At 38.8% G+C, this 19,831-nt stretch overlaps 1 protein-coding gene across 6 annotated transcripts in view; it reads left to right on the top strand.

The window, feature by feature from the left end:
• Positions 1-19,831, top strand: part of SCMH1 (Scm polycomb group protein homolog 1) — a gene marked incomplete at its 5' end in the record, with an annotated part of 141,436 nt that overhangs the window by 94,253 nt on the left and 27,352 nt on the right. For 5 of the 6 annotated variants that reach the window (XM_079696790.1, XM_079696789.1, XM_079696792.1 and 2 more), the window contains 2 exons: positions 3,275-3,507; positions 7,328-7,454. The exons of the other annotated variant lie outside the window; for it this stretch is intronic. In XM_079696790.1, coding sequence (XP_079552916.1) covers positions 3,275-3,507; positions 7,328-7,454 — 360 coding nt within the window. The remainder of the gene's footprint in view (positions 1-3,274; positions 3,508-7,327; positions 7,455-19,831) is intronic. 6 annotated transcript variants of the gene reach the window in all.

Raw genomic sequence — 19,831 nt, 5'->3', positions numbered from 1 at the left:
TTCATGCCCCGGTCCGGGAAGATCCCACATGCCACGGAGCGGCTAGGCCCGTGAGCCATGGTTGCTGAGCCTGCGCTTCCGGAGACTGTGCTCCACAAAGGGAGGGGCCACAACAGTGAGAGCCCTGCGTAGTGCAAAAAAAAAAAACAACTATCACTTCTTACTTTCATAGTTTCTATTAAAAAGTCAATTGCTTCTGTAAGAGTAATCCTTTTCTCTCTTAACTGCTTTCAAAAATTTATCTTTGTCTTTAATTTCACTTGTATTTTATGTATTTTATTTTCAGCCATTTAACAGTGATGTGTTTTGGTATATTTTGGGTTTTGGGGGGTTTTTTTGTATTTTTGCTGCTTGTGGATTGCTGAGCTCTTTTTTCATTAGTCTTCAAATATTGCTTTTACCTCATTCTCTCTTTCTTCTCTCGCTGGGATTATAGTTACTCATATTTTGGATCTACTGACTGTGTCCACATGTCTCTAATGCTCTAACCTGTTTTTTCCATATTTTTGCTTCATTTTGCATGTTTTCTATTGATTTTTCTTCAAATTCAGTAATTCTTCTGCTGGGTCTTGTCTGCCCTTAAATCTACCCAATGAGTTCTTAATTTTTAATATTGTATCTTTTATTCTAGTGTGTCCATTTAATTTTTATATAGGTTCCAGTTTTCTGTGAGTATTACTTATCTTTTCTTACATTTTGTTCATCTTTTCCTCTACTTTTTAAAACCATATTAATTATGGTTATCTTAAAGTCTGTTTCATTATCTGGATCATACATGAGTCTTCTATTGTCTGTATTTTTCTTGATCACCAGTCACATTGTTCTGCCTCTTTTTATATCATGTGTATATACATACACACACACACATGCATGCACGCACACTGGATATTTTATATAAAAGAACTGTTGAGACTCCAGCTGATATTTTCCATCCGAAAGAATTCTTCCTTTCCTCTTTCCTTTAGGCTAATAGGATAAGTGCCTGATCCCCTCAGTCTAATCATGGATTGAGCTAGTTCAGATCTGAATTGTACCTATGGTTCATATCCCTGTTCCTTGCACCTGGGCCCTCTTGGGCTCTCGACTGAGAACCTAATGGGTCTCCATCTTCATAGTCCTGAAAAACTTCAAGAGATTGTCCTACCCTTGAGAGGTTTGGGGCTTGGTTCTTTGACCTTTCAGTCCTTACAGTTTCAAAATATGGCATTTATCTTGAAGAGGAGATCAACTGTGCTAGAGGTAGACCTCCTCCTTCTAGTGGAACCTTGTCTCGTGAAATCACAAGATTATAGCAGTTTTCACTCTGCCTTTTTAGAAGCTCTCAGCCTAGCTTTGCAGCTCCAATGTGCAGACTCAGAACTCAGCAAATGTCCCTTGGGAAAAACTGGCCACACAGATGGAACTCCTCAAGTTCCAGTCTGTCACAGAGTCTCTCTGATTTTTCTTTCCTCCAGTGGAGCTCCTCTGCACAGGCCAAGCCTGACTGTCAATTCATGCCCAAATTTGGCAGATGTCCTCAGGAAAGAAAACAGTGTCAGCTACTTCAGGAACCCTCTCGACCCAGGTCTGGAATTCCAGTTCATCTAATCCTCATGATTTTTACAACAATGCAATGTCCTTTAAAGATAATTTATCTGACTTTTTCTAGTTGTTGCATCAGCAATGTTACACTGTCATGATCTATTAAATCCTACCTGGAAGCACAAGAAATACCGTCTTCTACCTACCCACTGTAATTAGTTTATTAACTTGTCTCCCTAGTTCTATTCTTGTCCCCTCCCAGAACAGCCAGAGTGTTCCTTTTAAGTACACCCAGTCACACCCTGCTCAAAACCCTCCAGTGGCTTCCCATTAGACTTAAAATAAGTTTGGATTCGTTTTCATGGTCTACAAAATCCCACACAATCTTATTACTACTCCCTTTCTAACCTTATCTCCCACCACTCTCCCCTTCGCTCACTCAATTCCAGCTATACTGACCTCCTTTCCATTTCTCAAACACATTAACATGTTTCCATCTCACAGTCTTCGCACTTGTTATATACCCTCTACTTGGATCTTCCTCAGATCTTCATAAGGCTTTGCCTTTATTTCATTTGGGAGCTCTGTGCAAATGTCATCTCCTCAAAGAGGAGTTTCCTCACCCCTCTGTCTCCTTACCTTGCTTTAGTTTTAATCATAGCACTTACCTAACATTATACTGTATAGTTATTTGCCTATTTTCTGTCTCCCCCAACTAGGAGGTAAGCTCCATGAGAGTGGAAACTATGTCTGTTATGTTCACTGTTCTACCCCAGTGCTTAGATTAGTGCATAGCCTGTAGTAAGTGCTTAATAACTTTGTGGAATGAATTAGGTACCGCTTACCATGAAAAATTCTCAATTAAGGAGAAGAAGAATGATTGGAGTAAAACTGAAAGTACTCTAACATAGGTGTCTACAGAATGTTTTGGAGTAAGTGGAGTACTGATGGAGTTGGGACATAGTCAGACAAGGCCTCAGTAAGGAGGTGGCCCTGGAGCTGAGTGTTGAAAACTGGCTACTGATGTATGTCTGACCAGGAAGAATAGAGAACTCAACATATATGAACGAATTGGTGTTCAGAAAACAGAGGAGCTAGAACATGGGGGTGGGTGATAGGAAATGACATCAGACATAACTGGAGAGCAAGACAGGGGCAGAGTCACAAAAGTCTTTGGATATCAGAATAAGTAATTTGGACTTTACCTTAAAGGTAATATGGAGCAAAGATTTTTAAGGTAAGGAAATATGCTATCAGATGTATATATTTCCATGTGTTTCACTACTCCTCACTGCAATAATCACACTAAAACTTTAAGTAGATTGATATAGAAAATCCCTGATTTGGTTGTCAGGGCCCAGTTTCAAAACATAAGTCCTTATCCCAACTCATTGTGTAACCTAGGGAAGGCATCATTTCCTCTTTTGAGCCTCAGATCTTCATTCTTAGCAGGAGAAGATTGTAGGTAAGATCCATTCCATCTCTGAGCCTGTGTTTATATGCTTAACTAGATTCCTTGGGGAGAACAGTTTAATTTTTTCTGCATCTGCCAGAAATAATTAAAACTTCCAATTTTGGCCGATCAAAATTCAATTCTCCTCTGAGATTTTCTAACATTTAGGTCAGATGCCAAGAAACTAGCTTCCTGGGATAAAACTATCCAAGCAGAAGTAGCAAGTCTTTTTTTTCCCTCTGGCTGGGATGGGAATGCAAGTGGGAAGAGGGGGTGTTAGAATGAGTCTTTTTCTTGCAGTTGTGATTCCAAAGAATCCCTATCCTGCATCTGAGGCGAACACTGAGAAGCCCAGCATCCACAGCAACACCAAAACTGCCTTGGAGCATCAACCAGGGCAGAGGGGGCGTAAACCAGGAAAGAAGCGGGGCCGGACACCCAAGCCCCTAATTCCCCATCCCATCTCTACCCCATCCAAGTCAGCTGAACCTTTGAAATTCCCAAAGAAGAGGGGTCCCAAACCTGGCAGTAAGGTAGGTAAAAATGTGGGTTTGCCAGCAAGGGATAAATGGTTATAAAGGGGTAACTCATCCATATCCATCCATCTTAGAAAGGGATGTGTCTGGCCCTATTCTCCACCTTGTGTATGCTTTTAAGAAGAATCTCCTATATTGTCATCTCTACTTTAGCTATTTACCTGGGAGTTGGTAATGTTAGAGATAAGATATTATGGATAAGAAACAAATTTTTACTTTGAAAGTTACATTCATGGGAGTTCTGGTCTAATATCCTTCATAGATGGAAGGCCCTGCTCCTAATTGTTTTTAACCTACCCAGAGTGGATGCCCGGGTATGTGAACAGAAAGAGAAAACTGACTCTGTAAATGTATTTATTTTTCTGTCCCTGTACCTTCTTTAAAAAAAAAAAAAAAAAAGAAGAAGAAGAAGAAAGAAAGAAAATTATTGAATATTTACTAAGTATCAGGCTCTGTACCTGACACCACTATATATCACATGATCTTCACAAAACCCTTGGAGATGAGTAGTGTTAATATTATTAAATAGTCAAGTAAATTGAGACTTAAAGATGTGAAATGACTTCCCTATGGTCACATAGCTAATAAATGGCAGAGGCTACAGAGATGGGTCTCCAGATCTTCTAGTTCTAAGGTCACTGCTGCCCTACCACATATTCACTCAATCACGTTTACTGAGGGAGGTTAACACTTACCTCTGGTGTAGGAAAAGACTGCTGGGTCGAGCTTCACTGAGCACTGTTACTGAAAGTGTCGCCTTTTAGTCATGACCAGTTCTCTGTGCATATCTTCCCTAGGGAAACCATTGATATGAAACTTACTCAGCTGCTTCTCTAGGGCTTCCTTTGGCATCACCTTCTTTCTCCACTCACTTAACTATCAGGGAATTTCTCTGCAACTCCCTCCCAAACTAGACTACCTGAGTTCCAATGTAGAAATGATACCCAGTTCTCCCTAGGCATTCCATTCCAATTTCATAAGTTCCTCCCTAGGTTTGGTTGGTTGGTTGGGTTTGTTTTATTTATTAGCTCCAGCTGACCTCAGTCCTTCTCGAATATAAGCTCTTCAAGGTCAGGAATCTAGTCTTTTTTTCTCTTTTTCTTCTGCAATGCCCTATATCCCAGTCTCTTGGGAAATGTTCAGTATATGCAAGATGGATGGATGTATGCATGCATGAATGCATGGATGGATGGATTTTAGTGATGATGTTCCAATTGAGATTATCTCTTATTTATTGGTTTTGAATTCTTGATGTCACATCTTAATCCTTCTATGTAACACACAATGCTCCTGATCTATTACCACTAACCCCAAACCCAGGGGTTCATTTTTGTGTCCATTATGGTCTTCTCATTCTCATGTTGTGGAGGAGAGGCTGAAGGCTCTAAAGATTACAAGGCCAGTCATGCTTTTGACGATGTGAAGGCACCTTGACAGATTAAAAACGGAGAAAACTTGTCTCTGAGGTTCCAAAGACAGAACCAGAACCAATGAGCAGAAACTCAAGCAGACAGGCTTTGTCTCAACATAAAAGGAACAGTTAAATCTATTTCAAAATGCAAGTAGTGATCTCTCATCACTAGAGGTATTTCATCAGGTACCAGATGACTACTGGGAGGGATGTTTTCAAGGAGTGGAAAGTAGAAGTGTTAGATGGATAGTTGGATTAAGTAACCTTTAAGATCCTTCAGAACCTAAGAACTATGATTCTCTGATTGCCTCTGCTCTGCTTTCTCAGGAAGCCCTAAACATAGTAGCCAAAGTCCTCTTTCTTTCCAATCCTCCTGATAGCAGTAATTCTCATCTAATACTGTACTTTATGGCATGGCATTTGACTCCCTAATTCCCTTTCCTGTCCTTTTGCCTATTCCTGTAAGTGTATATGCCTTTACTTAACCCATGATATAACCCTCATGTTCATTTTTGAAGCAAAGTGGTCTTGTGACAAGAGCATAGGCTTTGAAGCCAGACACACTTAGATTTATATCTCATCTCCAATTGTTACCACCTGTGTGACTTTGGGAAAGCTTTGAGTAAGGCTATGAGCCCCAGTTTTCCCACCAGTAAAATGGAGTTGCGTTAATATATGAATAGACATAATACATGTAAATGCACCTATCTCAAATAGTAATAAAGCTTTACATCTTTCTGCTTTTTTCTACAATATTTGGGAACCTAACTCACCAGGTTTGTTTCTTCAGGGACCCCATGAAGTCCTACCACCAACTCAGTGAAGTTGAACTGGTATTTCCTTTCTTCCCTGACTCATTGCTTATTTGGATTTTTACTTGTGGCAATATCAAAAAATGAGAGGAAACATCCATATCCTGTGTGTGCTTTGAATGTTCTGTAAGAGTTTGCATGACTGCTTTCACAAGCAGAGCCATCCTAGAAGTCAGTCAGGTTTATACAGCTCCCAGAGTGGACCCTGCATGTGACATTCAGTAAAAAGGGATTTCTGGATCTCCGAAATGGTTATGTTTTCCTTGCATTCAGAAAGGCTTTTAGAAAACTGTTTCTTGGAAAAAGCCTTCTGAGATCTCTCTCCCCCAGAGACTGCCTGGACCAGCATAGAGGAAATACTAGATTCTTCTCAAATCATTTTTATTACTTCCCCCATTATTGGTATTCTATACTGTATGCTTCATTGAAAGACATTTATTGACACTTATCATATGCCAAGTACCATGTAGGAATGGTAAACAGAATCAGACCCTCAAGGAGCGCCAGGCTAATAGGGGACACCAGTATGTAAATATATATTGACAATACCCTGTGATAAATGCAACAATACAAAGTACAGAAATAGCACAAAAGAGACAGTAAAGCTTATCCAGAAAAGCTTCCTGGATAAACAGATATTTATAAGGTTAAAAAAAAAAAAGAAAGAAAGGGTATTCCAGGCAAAAGGGATGGTTTATTATTGTAAAGGCAAGGACCAGGTAAAACTGCAGGTTTTGAGAGAACTACTATAGTTAGAGACTCCTAGAGTATAAGGTTTAAGGTAAGAAATGACAGGTAATAAGCTGAAGAGGTAGGCAGGGGAAAGTAGTTTGTGGAGTTAGGAGAAGGGACGTTTCCATTTTTCAACAGAGGGAAACAAACTAATGTCAAAGTAGACTTAAGCCACAGCGTTGTTTTTCCTTTTTTTTTTTTTTTGCTTTTTTCTGTCTAACTAATAAAGAACCTGGACTTCAGATGATAATATTGAATACAGTAGAAAAGATAGTGAATTGCTGTGGCTATACAGAAGCCCAGAATCTTACACGTATTTAATAAACATCTGATGTATTTGCAGCTTTGGGCAAGATGCTGTGTGGAAAAAATATATATCATATGGTATCACTTATAGGTGGAATCTGGAAAAAAATGAACTTATTTGTAACACTTTTAGGAAACAGACACACAGACAGAGAAAACAAACTTATGGTTACCAAAGGGGGAAGTGCAGGGAGAGGTAAATTAGGAGCTTGAGATTACCAGATACACACTACTATATAAAAGATAGGTAAACAACAAGGTCCTACTGTATAGCACAGGGAACTATATTCAATATCTTGTAATAACCTGTAATGGAAAAGAAACTGAAAAAGAATACATATATATAAATATATAACTGAATCACTTTGCTGTACACCAGAAACTAACACAACATTGTAAATCAACTATATATCAACTGTAAAAAAAAAAAAAGATTAAAACAGTCCCATCCACAAATGTATTTCAGTTTCATGCGTGAATTAAGTACTAAGAATAGAGGAATGGAAAGACAAGTTACCTATCATGGGTAGAAACTTTTCCCCATCCATTTTGACAGAGGAAACCTCGGACTTTGCTGAACCCACCACCCACCTCACCAACAACCAGCACCCCTGAACCGGATACCAGCACTGTACCCCAAGATGCTGCCACCATCCCCAGCTCAGCCATGCAGGCCCCCACAGGTAAGAGCAGATCACAGTATTAGCTGCAACAAGCCCCAGGCCCCAGTGTCTATACTTTCTCTTTTACTGCACCAATAATTAGCCCCCATCCATTTATAAATCTAAACAGAATCTTAAAAAAATTTTTTTTTAACTTTGAAATAACTTCAGAGAAACCTCCATTCTGTCAAAACAATCAAAGAACCTTGGGTAGATGTTCTGTGAACTCAGCATTGGGGATCTGGGGCATGGGGGTGGGGTGGACATGGGGCCAGCACCAGGAGCTCCCTGGCCCAGTTTGTAATTATACCCCTCCTTTCCAGATTGGGGTGCTCCCTCTTTAGTGATCCCTTCCAGAACCCTTCCAGCACTATAATAATTCTGCCACCGCTCATATATGTATGACACTGCTCTTTTTTTTTTTAACGTCATTGATGTTGGCAGATCTTGGTGCTGTGAAAGTATTTCAGTGCATGTTTGATTCAAAGCAAAACCTGGTAACTAAAGTGGGTGCGTAACCACCTGGGTTGTGCATATCTGTTCCCATTTCGTAAACTATACATGGAGGTAACTCTAAAAGAGCTACCCCTTTAGAATAGATAAACATAGATATACAGCCTCCCTGTGGGGTAACTAAAAAGAACAATACTCATTTTTTATGTCTAAATTAAGATGCATATGTGAAACCTTACTTTTGTTACTCTGCAGATACTCCATCTTCTTAGGGAAGTCTAAGCAATTGGAATGATCCCCATGGAAGTCAGGGTAGTCTTTTTCTTAGGAGTTGAATTTGTCTCTACCCAAATCCTAGAATGTTAGCACTTGAAGAGAAGGCCAGCCATAGTTTCCTCCCCAAATAACCTTTGGAAAACAACAGAGCCTGCAGGTGGCATTTATGTCCAGCTCTAGTCAGGGTACTATCATGTGATTTCTCCAAATGTATCTTATGCATCTAGCCCCAGCTAGTTACTGGGTTTGCTTAGTCCAAAAGTGTCATTAGATTAGTGAACAAAGCTTAGGAGCTTTGCCCCTAAGCTCCATGGATGAGGAAGTAAAGATAGATGAACACCTTGGTGAAGATACTGATTACATTTTCCAGCCTCATGACATGCCCCCTAGATGCCTGTATACCTGCTTGGTTTACTTCATATCCTTCTAAATATCACTTAGGTGCCTGGATGCCTTTTTAACAAAACCTAGAAGATTCATAGCAGTGGGAGCTTCATGACTGTGCCTCACTATTTGGTTTAAATGATGTAGACCATCACTTCTGGCAGTCTCGAAGCTGGCAATCCCTCCCTTGGTCTGAATCTCATAGCCTAGGAAAAGTGGCAACTTGACTTTGTATCCCTGTTTCCTGTTCTTGGCCAGGCTATCGCAGTCTTGACTGATCACTGTTTCACCATCCCAATTGGACCTTTGCTCTTTCTGTGTGACCTTGATGTCACTTCCTTTTCTGAGCCTCAGTTTCCACACCTATACAATGATACGATTAGTCCAAGTTACCTTTATAGACCCTTCAAATGTTAACAATAAAAGCTATTATAGGGACTTCCCTGGTGGCGCAGTGGTTAAGAATCTGCCTGCAAAGGCAGGGGACATGGGTTTGAGCCCTGGTCCGGGAAGATCCCACATGCCAGGGAGCAACTAATCCCGTGCGCCACAACTACTGAGCCTGCGCGCCTAGAGCCCATGCTCCGCAACAAGAAAAGCCACTGCAATGAGAAACCCATGCACTGCACTGAAGAGTAGCCCCCACTTACCGCAACTAGAGAAAGCCCACGTGCAGCCACAAAGACCCAGTGCAGCCAAAAATTAATTAATTTTTTTAAAGCTATCATAGATTGAAAGCTGGGTGCTACACTATATCCTTTATTACCACCTTTCGGGGGTTTTTTAACTGCACAACACTTTTTAAGAGTTATTTTGATCCGAGTTATATACATGCTAATAGTTTAGAGGAACAATAGGCCTACAAGAATTATTACAAAAACAAGACAAACGGTCCCCTCTATGCCCCTGTCATTTACTTCTCACCAAAGGCAATCACTTTTAATTTAGCTGATTCTTTTATTTATCTCCATATATGTAAGTGGAATGTTTATATTGCTTTTTTTTTTTTTTTTAGCTTGAAGCATTTTCAACTGACAACACACTTTAACTCTTCCTTTTCTTTTTTTTTTTGGCAACCCAGGATTTAACTCTTCATCTCCTTACCCATTACCCACCCACACATGCTTCCCTATCTTAATACTATGATATTATAATTGTGATTAGATTGAAATTCATTAATTTGTATTGTAACTTGTTATAGGCTATTCTCAATTGAACCGTAGAGTACTATGATTACTTTTCCTTTATTGTACAAAATTTTGTTTTAGAGTAAATCTTGATTTCTTTGTTATGTGTTTATTTTGCTATATACTTATTAACTCACCCTTAAACTCTCTTACTGCCGTATACATCTTTCTTTATGTTCAAGCACGTTTTATATTCTATCCATTTCAAACTCTAAAAGAAATCTCTCCTGGAGCCTTTTGAGTTCCTTGACAACCTCTTCACCTCTCTGTTGTGTTATCCCCAGTTTGCTCCTTCCCACATCTTTATTTTCCCATGTAATCTTTCTTAAATTTATATCTTTAGTTTTGTCTGAAACCTGTTTATTCCCTTTGAAGCTTCTCTTCATCCCCATTATTCTGAAATTTCACCTAGGATGTATTTTTACCTACCATGTGGACACATAGTGTGCCTATTCCATTATTTGATTTCTTGAAACTTTCTTAAATTCATTAATAATTTTCTCCCACTTTTTCTCTATTCACTGTTCCTGGCATACATGTTATTCAGATGTTGAACCTCCTGAAGTCGTCCTCTATATTCTTGACCCACTTTATTCTTATTCCTATTCTCTTTGTCTTTTTGCTCAACTTTCTTCAAGCTTTCCTCAACTCTGTCCTCTAAACTTTGTATTGAGTTTCTTGTTCCTGGCATTTTGCTTGTAAAAGTGTCATTATTTATTACTCTAGTGGCATTTTCCAAAGGGTATTTGGTAGAAAACCAGTCCTGCAAAATGCTCTGCATAAAGGGATTTTACATACATTTAGGAATTTGGTCACATACATTTAGGAAAGGCTTATACTCTGCTTACCCACTCTTGGATGTTTGCATCTGCTATGAAGAACTCTTTTTTGTTTTCTGAACTTTTTAATAGACTGTTTTTTTTAAGTACAGGAGGTACAGAGCTTTCCCGTATACCCCCTGCTCCCACACATGCATGGCCTTCTCCATTACCAACATCCCCCACCAGAGCAGTATGTTTGTTTCAATTGATGAACCTGCACTGACACATCATTATCACCCAAGGTCCGTAGTTTACCTTAGAGTTCTCTCTTGGTGTTATACTTTCTGTGGATTTTGACAAATATATAATGACATGTATCCACCATGATAGGATCCTACAAAATAATTTAACTGCCCTAAAAATCCTTTGTGCTCTGCCTATTCATTCTTTCCTCCCCACTAATCTCTGGCAACCGCTGACCTTTTTACTGTCTTTATAATTTTGCCTTTTCCAGAATGTCATAAAGTTGAAATCGTTCAGTATGTAGTCTTTTCAGATTGGCCTTTTCACTTAGTAATATACAGTTAAATTTCCTCTGTGCCTTTTCATGGCTTGATAGTTCTTTTTTTTTTTTTTTTTAGTGCTAAATAACATACCATTGTCGGCTATACCAATAGTTTATTTATCCGTTCACCTACTGAAGGACATCTTGGTTTTTTCCAAGTTTTGGCAACTATGAATTACGCTGCTATAAACATTCATGTGCAGGTTTTAGTGTGGACATAAGTTTTCACTTCCTTTGGGTAAATACCAAGGAATGCGATTTCTGGATCACATAGTAAGAGTATATTTGGTTATGTAAGAAATTGTCAAACTGTCTTCAAAGTGGCTGTATCATTTTGCATTCCAACCAGTAGTGAATGAGCGTTCATTTGTTGCTCCACATTCTCGCCAGCACTTGGTGGTGTCAGTGTTCTGGATTTGGGCCATTCTAATAGGTGTATAGTAGTATTTCATTGTTGTTTTCATTTGCATATCTCTAATGACGTGTAGAGTAGAGCATCTTTTCGTATACTTATTTTCCAGTTGTGTATCTTCTTTGGTGAGGTGTCTATTAACAACTTTGGCACATATTTTAATCAGGTTGTTTGTTTTCTTATTGCTGAGTTTTAAGAGTTCTTTGTGTATTTGGATAACAGTCCTTTATCAGATCTGTCTTTTGCAAATAATTTCTCCCAATCTGTAACTTGTCTTCTCACTCTCTTGATATTGGCTTTCACAGAGCAGAAGGTTTTAATTTTAATGAGTCCAGCCTATCAATTATTTCTTTCATGGATCCTGCCTTTGGTGTTATGTCTGAAGTCACTGGCATACCCAAGGTCACCTTGGTTTTCTCCTATATTATCTTCTAGGAGTTTTATAGTTTTGAATTTTACATTTAGGTCTGTGATCTATTTTGAGTTAATTTTTGTGAGGGGTGTAAAGTCTATGTCTAGGTTCCTTTTTTTGCATGTGGCTATCCAGTTGTTTCAGTACCATTTGTTGAAAAGACTGTCTTTGCTCCATTGTATTGCCTTTGCTCCTTTGTCAAAGATCAGTTGACTGTATTTGTGTGGGACTATTTCTGGGCTCTCTATTCTGTTCCATTGATTTGTCTGTTCTTTTACCAATACTGTACTGTCTTAAAGTTGGGTAGTGTCAGACCTCCAACTTTGTTCTTTCCCTTCAATATTGTGTTGGCTCTTTAGGGTTTTTCCCTCTCCATATAAACATTAGAATCAGTTTGTTGATAGCCACAAAATAACTTGCTGGGATTTTGATTGGGATTGCCTTGAATCTATAGATCAAGTTGGGAAGAATGGACATCTTGACAGTATTTTCTTATCCATGAACATGGGGATATCTCTCCATTTATTTAGTTCTTTCTTGATTTCGTTTATCAGAGTTTTGTAGTTTTGTAGTTTTCTTCATATAAATCTTGTACGTATTTTGTTAGATTTATACCTAAGTATTTTATTTTTGAAGGTGCTAAGGTAAATGGTATTGTTTTTAATTTCAAATTCCACCTACTGTTATTCCACCGTTACTGTTATATATGAAAGTGATTGACTTTTGTGTATTAACCTTATACTCTGCAGTCTTGCTATAACTGCTTATTAGTTCCAGGAATTTTTTTTTGTCAATGCTTTTGCATTCTCTACATAGACAATCATGTCTTCTACAGATAAAGGGAGTTTTATTTCTTCCTTCCCAAACTGTACACCTTTCATTTCCTTTTCTTGTCTTATTACATTAGTTAGGACTTCTAGTACAATGTGGAAAACTCATGGTAAGAGGGAACATCCTTACCTTGTTCCTGATCTTAGTGTGAAAGCTTCTAGTTTCTCACCATTAAGTATGATGTTAGCTGTAGGGTTTTTGTTGATGTTATTTATGAAGTTGAGGAAGTTTCACTCTCTTCCTAGTTTGCTGAGAGTTTCCATCATGAATGGGTCTTTGATTCTGTCAAATGTTTTTTTCTGCATATATTGGTATCCTGTGATATTTCTTCTTTAGTTTGTTGATGTGATGGATTACATTGATTTTCAAATGTTGAATCAGTTTTACATACCTGGGTTAAACTCCATTTGGTTGTAGTGTTCTTTTTATATATTGTTGAATTCAATTTGCTCGTATTTTGTTAAGGATTTTTGCGTGTATGTTCATGAGAGATATTGGTCTCTAATTTTCTTTTCTTGTGAAGTCATTATCTGGTTTTGGTATTACGGTAATGCTGGCCTCATAAAATGAGTTAAGAAGTATTTTCTCTGCTTCTGTTTTCTGAAAGAGATTAGAGAGAATTGATAAAATGCATTTTTAAATGCTTGGTAGAATTCTAGTGAATCCATCTGAGCCAGATGCTTTCTATTTTGGAAGGTGATTAATTACTGATTTAGTTTCTTTAATAAATATAGGTCTATTCAGATTTTTTCTTTTTGTGTGAGTTTTGGTAGATTGTGTCTTTCACCAAATTGGTCCATTTCATCTAGATTATCAGATTTGTCAGCATAGAATTATTCATAGTATTCCTTATATTACCCTTTTAATGACCATGGACCTGTAGTGATCCATGTAGTGATCCATCTCTTTCATGTCTGATATTAGTAATTTGTGTCATCTCTCTTTTTTCTTATTAGCATGTCTAAAGGCTTATCAATTTTATTGATCTTTTCAAGGAAGCAGCTTTTGGTTTCCTTGATTTTTCTCTGTTGACTTCCTGTTTTCAATTTCATCGATTTGTGCTCTAATTTTTACTATTTCTTTTCTTATGCTTACTTTGGATTTAATTTGCTCTTCTTTTTCTAATTTCCTGAAGTGGAAGCTTAGATTATTGACTTTAGATCTTTCTTCTTTTATAGCATATGCATTCAATGCTATAAATTTCCCTCTATTCACTGCTTTGGTTGTATCCCACAAATTTTGAGAAGTTATAGTTTCATTTTCATTTAGTTCAAAATATTTTTAAATTTCTCTTGAGATTTCTTCTTTGACCCATGTGTTATTTAGAAATGTGTTGTTTAAGTTCCAAGTATTTAGGGATTTTTTGCTTATCTTTCTGTTACTGATTTCTGGTTTTATTCCATTGTGGTCTAAGAACAGCCATATTATATGATTTCTGCTCTTTTAAATTTGTTAAGGTGTGTTTTATGGCCCAGAATGTGGTCCGTCTTGGTGTATGTTCCATGTGAGCTTGAGAAGAATGTGTGTTCTGCTGTTGTTGGGTGAAGTAACCTCTAATATCAATTATATCCAGTTTATTGATGGTGCTATTGAGTTTAACAGTGTCCTTACTGCCTGCTGGATCTGTCCATTTCTGATAGAGGGATGTTGAAGTGTCCACCTGTAATAGTGGATTCACCTGTTTCTCCTTGCAGTTCTATCAATTTTTGCCTCCTGTATTTTGATACTCTGTTGTTAGGTGCATACACAGTAAGGACTGACATGTCTTCTTAGATATTTGACCTTTATATCATGTAATGCCCCTCTTTATATGTGATAACTTGCCTTGCTCTGAAATCTGCTCTGTCTGAAATTAATACAGCTACTCCCACTTTCCTTTGATTAGTGTTAGCATGGCATATCTTTCTCCATCCCTTTACTTTTAATCTATATGTGTCTTTATATTTAAAGTGGGTTTCTTATAAACAACATAAAGTTGGGTCTTGTTTTTTGATCCAGTTTGAGAATTTCTTTCTTTTAACTAGTTTATTTAGACCATTGACATCTAAAATGATTGTTGATATAGTTGGATAAATATCTACCATAATTGTTACAGTTTTCTATTTTTTTGCCTTTGTAATTTGTTCCTATTTTTGTCTTCCACTCTTTTTCTGCCTTTTGTAGTTTTAACTGAGCATTTTATATGATTCCACTTTTTCTCCTTTCTTAGCATATCAGTTATATTTCTTTTTGTACTTTTTAAAATGATTACCCTTGAGTTTGCAAATAACATTATAACTAATCCAAGTATGTTTTCAAATAACACAATACCACTTCACAGATATAATAAGAATCCTAATTCCTTCTTTCCATCCTTTGTATGATTACTGTCATTCATTTCACTTAGACATAAGCATGTACATATATATATACATAAGCATACACAAATACATCATTGCTTTTTTTTTTTTTTTTTTGGCGGTACGCAGGCCTCTCACTGTTGTGGCCTCTCCCGTTGCGGAGCACAGGCTCCGGACGTGCAGGCTCAGCGGCCATGGCTCACGGGCCTAGCCGCTCCGTGGCATGTGGGATCTTCCCGGACAGGGGCACGAACCCGTGTCCCCTGCATCAGCAGGCGGACTCTCAACCACTGCGCCACCAGAGAAGCCCCATCATTGCTATTTTTATTTTGAACAAACTGTTATCTGTTAGATCAGTTAAGAATGAGGGGACTTCCCTGGCGGTCCACTGGTTAAGACTTCACCTTCCAGTGCAGAGGGTGCGGGTTCAATCCCTGGTTGGGGGGCTAAGATCCCACATGCCTTGTGGCCAAAAAACCAAAACATAAAACAGAAGCAATATTGTAACAAACTCAATAAAAACTTTAAAAATGGTCCATGTCAAAAAAAAATCTTTAAAAAAAAATAATAAGTTCTTATTTTGCCTTCACCTGTTCCGTCTCTGATGCTCTTTTCTTTGTGTAGAGCCAAGTTTCTGACCTATGTTATTTTCCTTCTCTCTAAAGAATTCCTTTAACATTTCTTGCAGGGCAGATCTACAAGCAACAAACTCCATCAGTTTTTCTTTGTCTGAGAAAGTTGTTTTGTTTTGTTTTGTTTTGTTTCTATATTTATTTATTTATGTTTGGCTGTGTTGGGTCTTTGTTGCTGCACGCGGGCTTTCTCTAGTTGCGGTGAGCGAGGGCTACTCTTCCTTGCGTTGCGAGGGCTTCTCATTGCCGTGGCTTCTCTTGTTGCAGAGCATGGGCTCTAGGCGCACAGGCTTCAGTAGTTGTGGCACGCAGGCTCAGTAGTTGTGGCTCGTGGGCTCTAGAGAGCAGCCTCAAGTAGCTGTGGTGCACAGGCTTAGTTGCTACATGGCATGTGGGATCTTCCCGGACCAGGGGTCGAACCCGTGTCCCCTGCATTGGCAGGCGGATTTTTAACCACTTTGCCACCAGGGAAGTCCCTGAGAAAGTTTTTTTCTCTCCTTCACTTTAATTTTTCGAGGGATAGAATTCTAAGTGGGTGGGTGTTTTCTCTCAACACTTTAAATATTTCACTCCCTTCTCTTCTTGTTCACATGGTTTCTAAGGATGTAATTTTTTATTGTTGCTCCTCTATAGGTAAGATGGTATTTTCCTCTGAAATCTTTCAAGATTTTTTAACTTTGATTTTCTGCATTTTTGAATGTAATATGCCTAGATGTAGTTTTTTTGTGTCATTTATCCTGTTTGGTGTCCTCTCACCTTCCTAGATCTCTGCTTTGGTGTCTGACATTAATTTGGGGAAATTCTCTGTCATTATTGCTTCAAATATTTCTTCTATTCCTTTCTTTCTTCTCCTTCTGGTATTCCCATTATGTGTATGTTACTCCTTTTGTACTTGTCCCACAGTTCTTGGACACCCAGTCTATTCTGGATGGAGGCTTTTTTTTTCAGTCTTCTTTTTTCTTTGCTTTTCAGTTTTGGAAGTTTCTATTGAGATGTCCTCAAGTTCAGTGATTCTTCCCTTGGCTGTGTCCAGTCTACTAATTAGCCCATCAAAGGCATTCTTCATTTCTGTTACAGTGTTTTTGATCTCTAGCATTGATTTTTTATTTTCTTAGAATTTCCATCTTTCTGCATACATTGTCCATCTGTTTTGCATGCTGTCTGCTTTATCTATTAGAACACTTAGCATATTAATCATAGTCATTTAAAATTTTTAATCTAATAATTCCAGGGACTTCCCTGGTGGCGCAGTGGTTAAGAATCCGCCTGCCAATGCAGGGGACACGGGTTTGAGCCCTGATCCAGGAAGATCCCACATGCCGCGGAGCAACTAAGCCCGTGTGCCACAATTACTGAGCCTGCGCTCTAGAGCCCACGAGCCACAACTACTGAGCCTGAGAGCCACAACTACTAAAGCCCGCACACCTAGAGCCTGTGCTCCACAACAAGAGAAGCCACCGCAATGAGAAGACCACACACTGCAACTAGAGAAAGCCCGTGTGCAGCAACGAAGACCAAACATAGCCATAAATAAATAAATAAATAAATAAAATTTTTAAAAACAATAATAATAATAATAATTCCAACATCCCTGCCATGCCTGAGTCTAGTTCTGATGCATGCTCTGTCTCTTCAAACTTCATTTTTTTGCCTTTTAGTTTACCTTATAAATAGGCCTTTAGTAATATAATGGTAAGGTATGAGGGGAGGAGAAGTATTCTATAGTCCTATGATTAGGTCTCAGTCTTTCAGTGAGACTGTGCTCTTGGACTGTGAACTTTACCAGTGCTTCTTAGTCCCCCTCATGCCCCTTAGATGGGGCAGGATGGCTGGAGGGGGCTGCAGTTGGTTATTTCCCTTCCCCCAGGTAGGTTAAGCTCTGATCAAATCCCAGCAGATTAAGTTCTGGTAAAATAATTTCTCCTGAGGGTAGGCCTTGTTAAGAAGGACAGAATGCTCTGGCATATTTTTAAATGGCTCCTTTTCCCCCCTCCCCCTGCTGGAAGCATGAGGGGATTTTTGTCCCATATTCACTGTGAGAACCTGGTCGAGCTTCTGGAGGTAAAACTCACAAAAGTGTGGGACCACCCCCACCCCATGAGTGGATCCCCCCTGGAGTTTTTAACTCTTAGACTTGTTCACACTGAGCTTCCAGTAAGAATTCTATAGTTTAGATTTTCCTACCTCTGCACTAGTTCCTGTGGCGGTTTCTTTTTAGTAAATTGTGAGTCTCTGTATTCACCAGTCTGTCTCTTGGTGGGGAGCAGCAGTTTTCCCTGTGACCTCAGTTCTCTGATGGATCTAAAAAGGATAGTTGATTTTTCAGGTTGTTCAGCTTTTTACTTGTTGTCAGGATGAAGTGGCTACTTCCAAGTTCCTTCCACGCTGGATCCTTCTCTAAATCTTTTCTTCAGCCTCTAATTCTGATATCATGGATGCAGTAGAAAACCAAAACATGACAATATACAAAAATATCTTTATGACCTTAAGATTGGGAAGGATTTTTAAAATAAGAAAATAAGCATAAATTAGAAAAAGTATATAACCTTTATCTTCCTGGAAAAGGTACTATCAGTATATTCGACCGAACTATAATTAAAGCAGAGGCAGCTCATCTCTCTTCCACATAGCATCAGTTGAGGTGGTTCAACTGGGGCTCTTGGATCCACTTCCAAGATGATCCATTCATGCGGCTAACAAAATTGGCGCTGGCCGTTGGTTCTTCTCTGCACGGATGCCTCCAAAAGGTATCTTGGGCTTCCTCATCCCAGGTTGACTGGATTCCAAGAGCAAGTGTCTCAAGAAACAGGAAGTGGAGGCTACCATTTTCTTAAGGCTTGAGCCCCCAAATCAACAGAGCATCATTCCCATCATATTCTATTGATCAAGCAGTCACAGAGCCCAGATTCAAGAGAAGGGGAGTAGACCCCACATCTTGCTGGGAGGAGGGTCAAAGAATTGTGGACCATATTTTAAAACCACCTCAGTCCACTTTCTGGACATAAGTTATTTACATTTTTCCCACTTGGAAAATTTATTCTTCCCCTTGCAAGATTCCCCATTAAAGGTCTCATCCCTTTACAACATTGGGCTCCAGATCTGGTATCTCATCATCCAAGTCAGATCCAGGTGCAAATGAGACCTCTCAGGTGCAGTTTCTCAGATATAGCTCCTTGAGTGTAGTTCTTCTCAGACCGAAGACCTGTGACCTAAAGAAACATGTTGTCTACTCCCCACATACCCAGCATACGCAGATGGGGTAGGCATAGGATAACTTATAGATACGTTCGTTCAAAGGGGAAAAAACCTGGAGGCACGTAGCAGTTACTGGTTTATAGAAATTCTGAAATCCAGCTGGGCATAAGTTGCCAATTCCTTAATTAGATCCAATACTACCTTCTGGGAGTTGTTTCCATGGCTCTTTGGTTTTGTCCTCTGAATCATCCTTCCTTTTCCATAGGAAACCTGAGGTTGCCTTCTCAGTCTTCCTCCTGATAGTAAAAGGTTGGGGGTCCAAAGAATTCTTTCCATTTTGTACCATCTCTGCCCCTTTTAATCTGAGCTAGCAATGCTTCTGCCAGAATGATTCTCTTAGAAACTTGAGAATAGAAGCCTGAAAGGTCTTAAGAAGGCTGTCAGTGAGGGCTTAAAGGAAAGTGAGGAAAATCTTATTGGAAGATGGCGGACAGGAGACACCTGCTAGGTAGTGATGGAAAGTCTGATAACACTGTCACCTGCAGTAACATGGAACTAGGAAATGTACCTGATGAACTCAGTGAAATATAAGGAGATTTCCAGACAAAGTAATGAAGTGCCACCTGGCTTCTCACTGCCTATGATAAAAATGTAAGGTGAGAGAGATGAGCTTAAAAAAAAAACATAGCAAATAAAAAAGTCCAGGACTCACAGTCTGGAAATGCTTCTCATTTCCAGTCTCTCCAGAAGGCAAATAGTTCTAAATTAAGAAAGGGTCAAATCCAGAATGGGACAATAAAAATCTTTCATTAAGATGTCAGAATGATTTAAGAGTATGCTTCATAGTCTCTTTCAGACCAAAAGGCCCTCTAAAAATCGTAAGGGCAAGTCTCACAGATACTCTTCCTTAAACAGTAAGATTTTTACGAACCTTAAGGGCATTGTCTTACA

Source organism: Hyperoodon ampullatus (genome assembly GCF_949752795.1).
Source record: "Hyperoodon ampullatus genome assembly, chromosome: 2".
Taxonomy (NCBI): domain Eukaryota; kingdom Metazoa; phylum Chordata; class Mammalia; order Artiodactyla; family Ziphiidae; genus Hyperoodon; species Hyperoodon ampullatus.
This window is presented reverse-complemented; position numbering and strand designations above follow the sequence as displayed.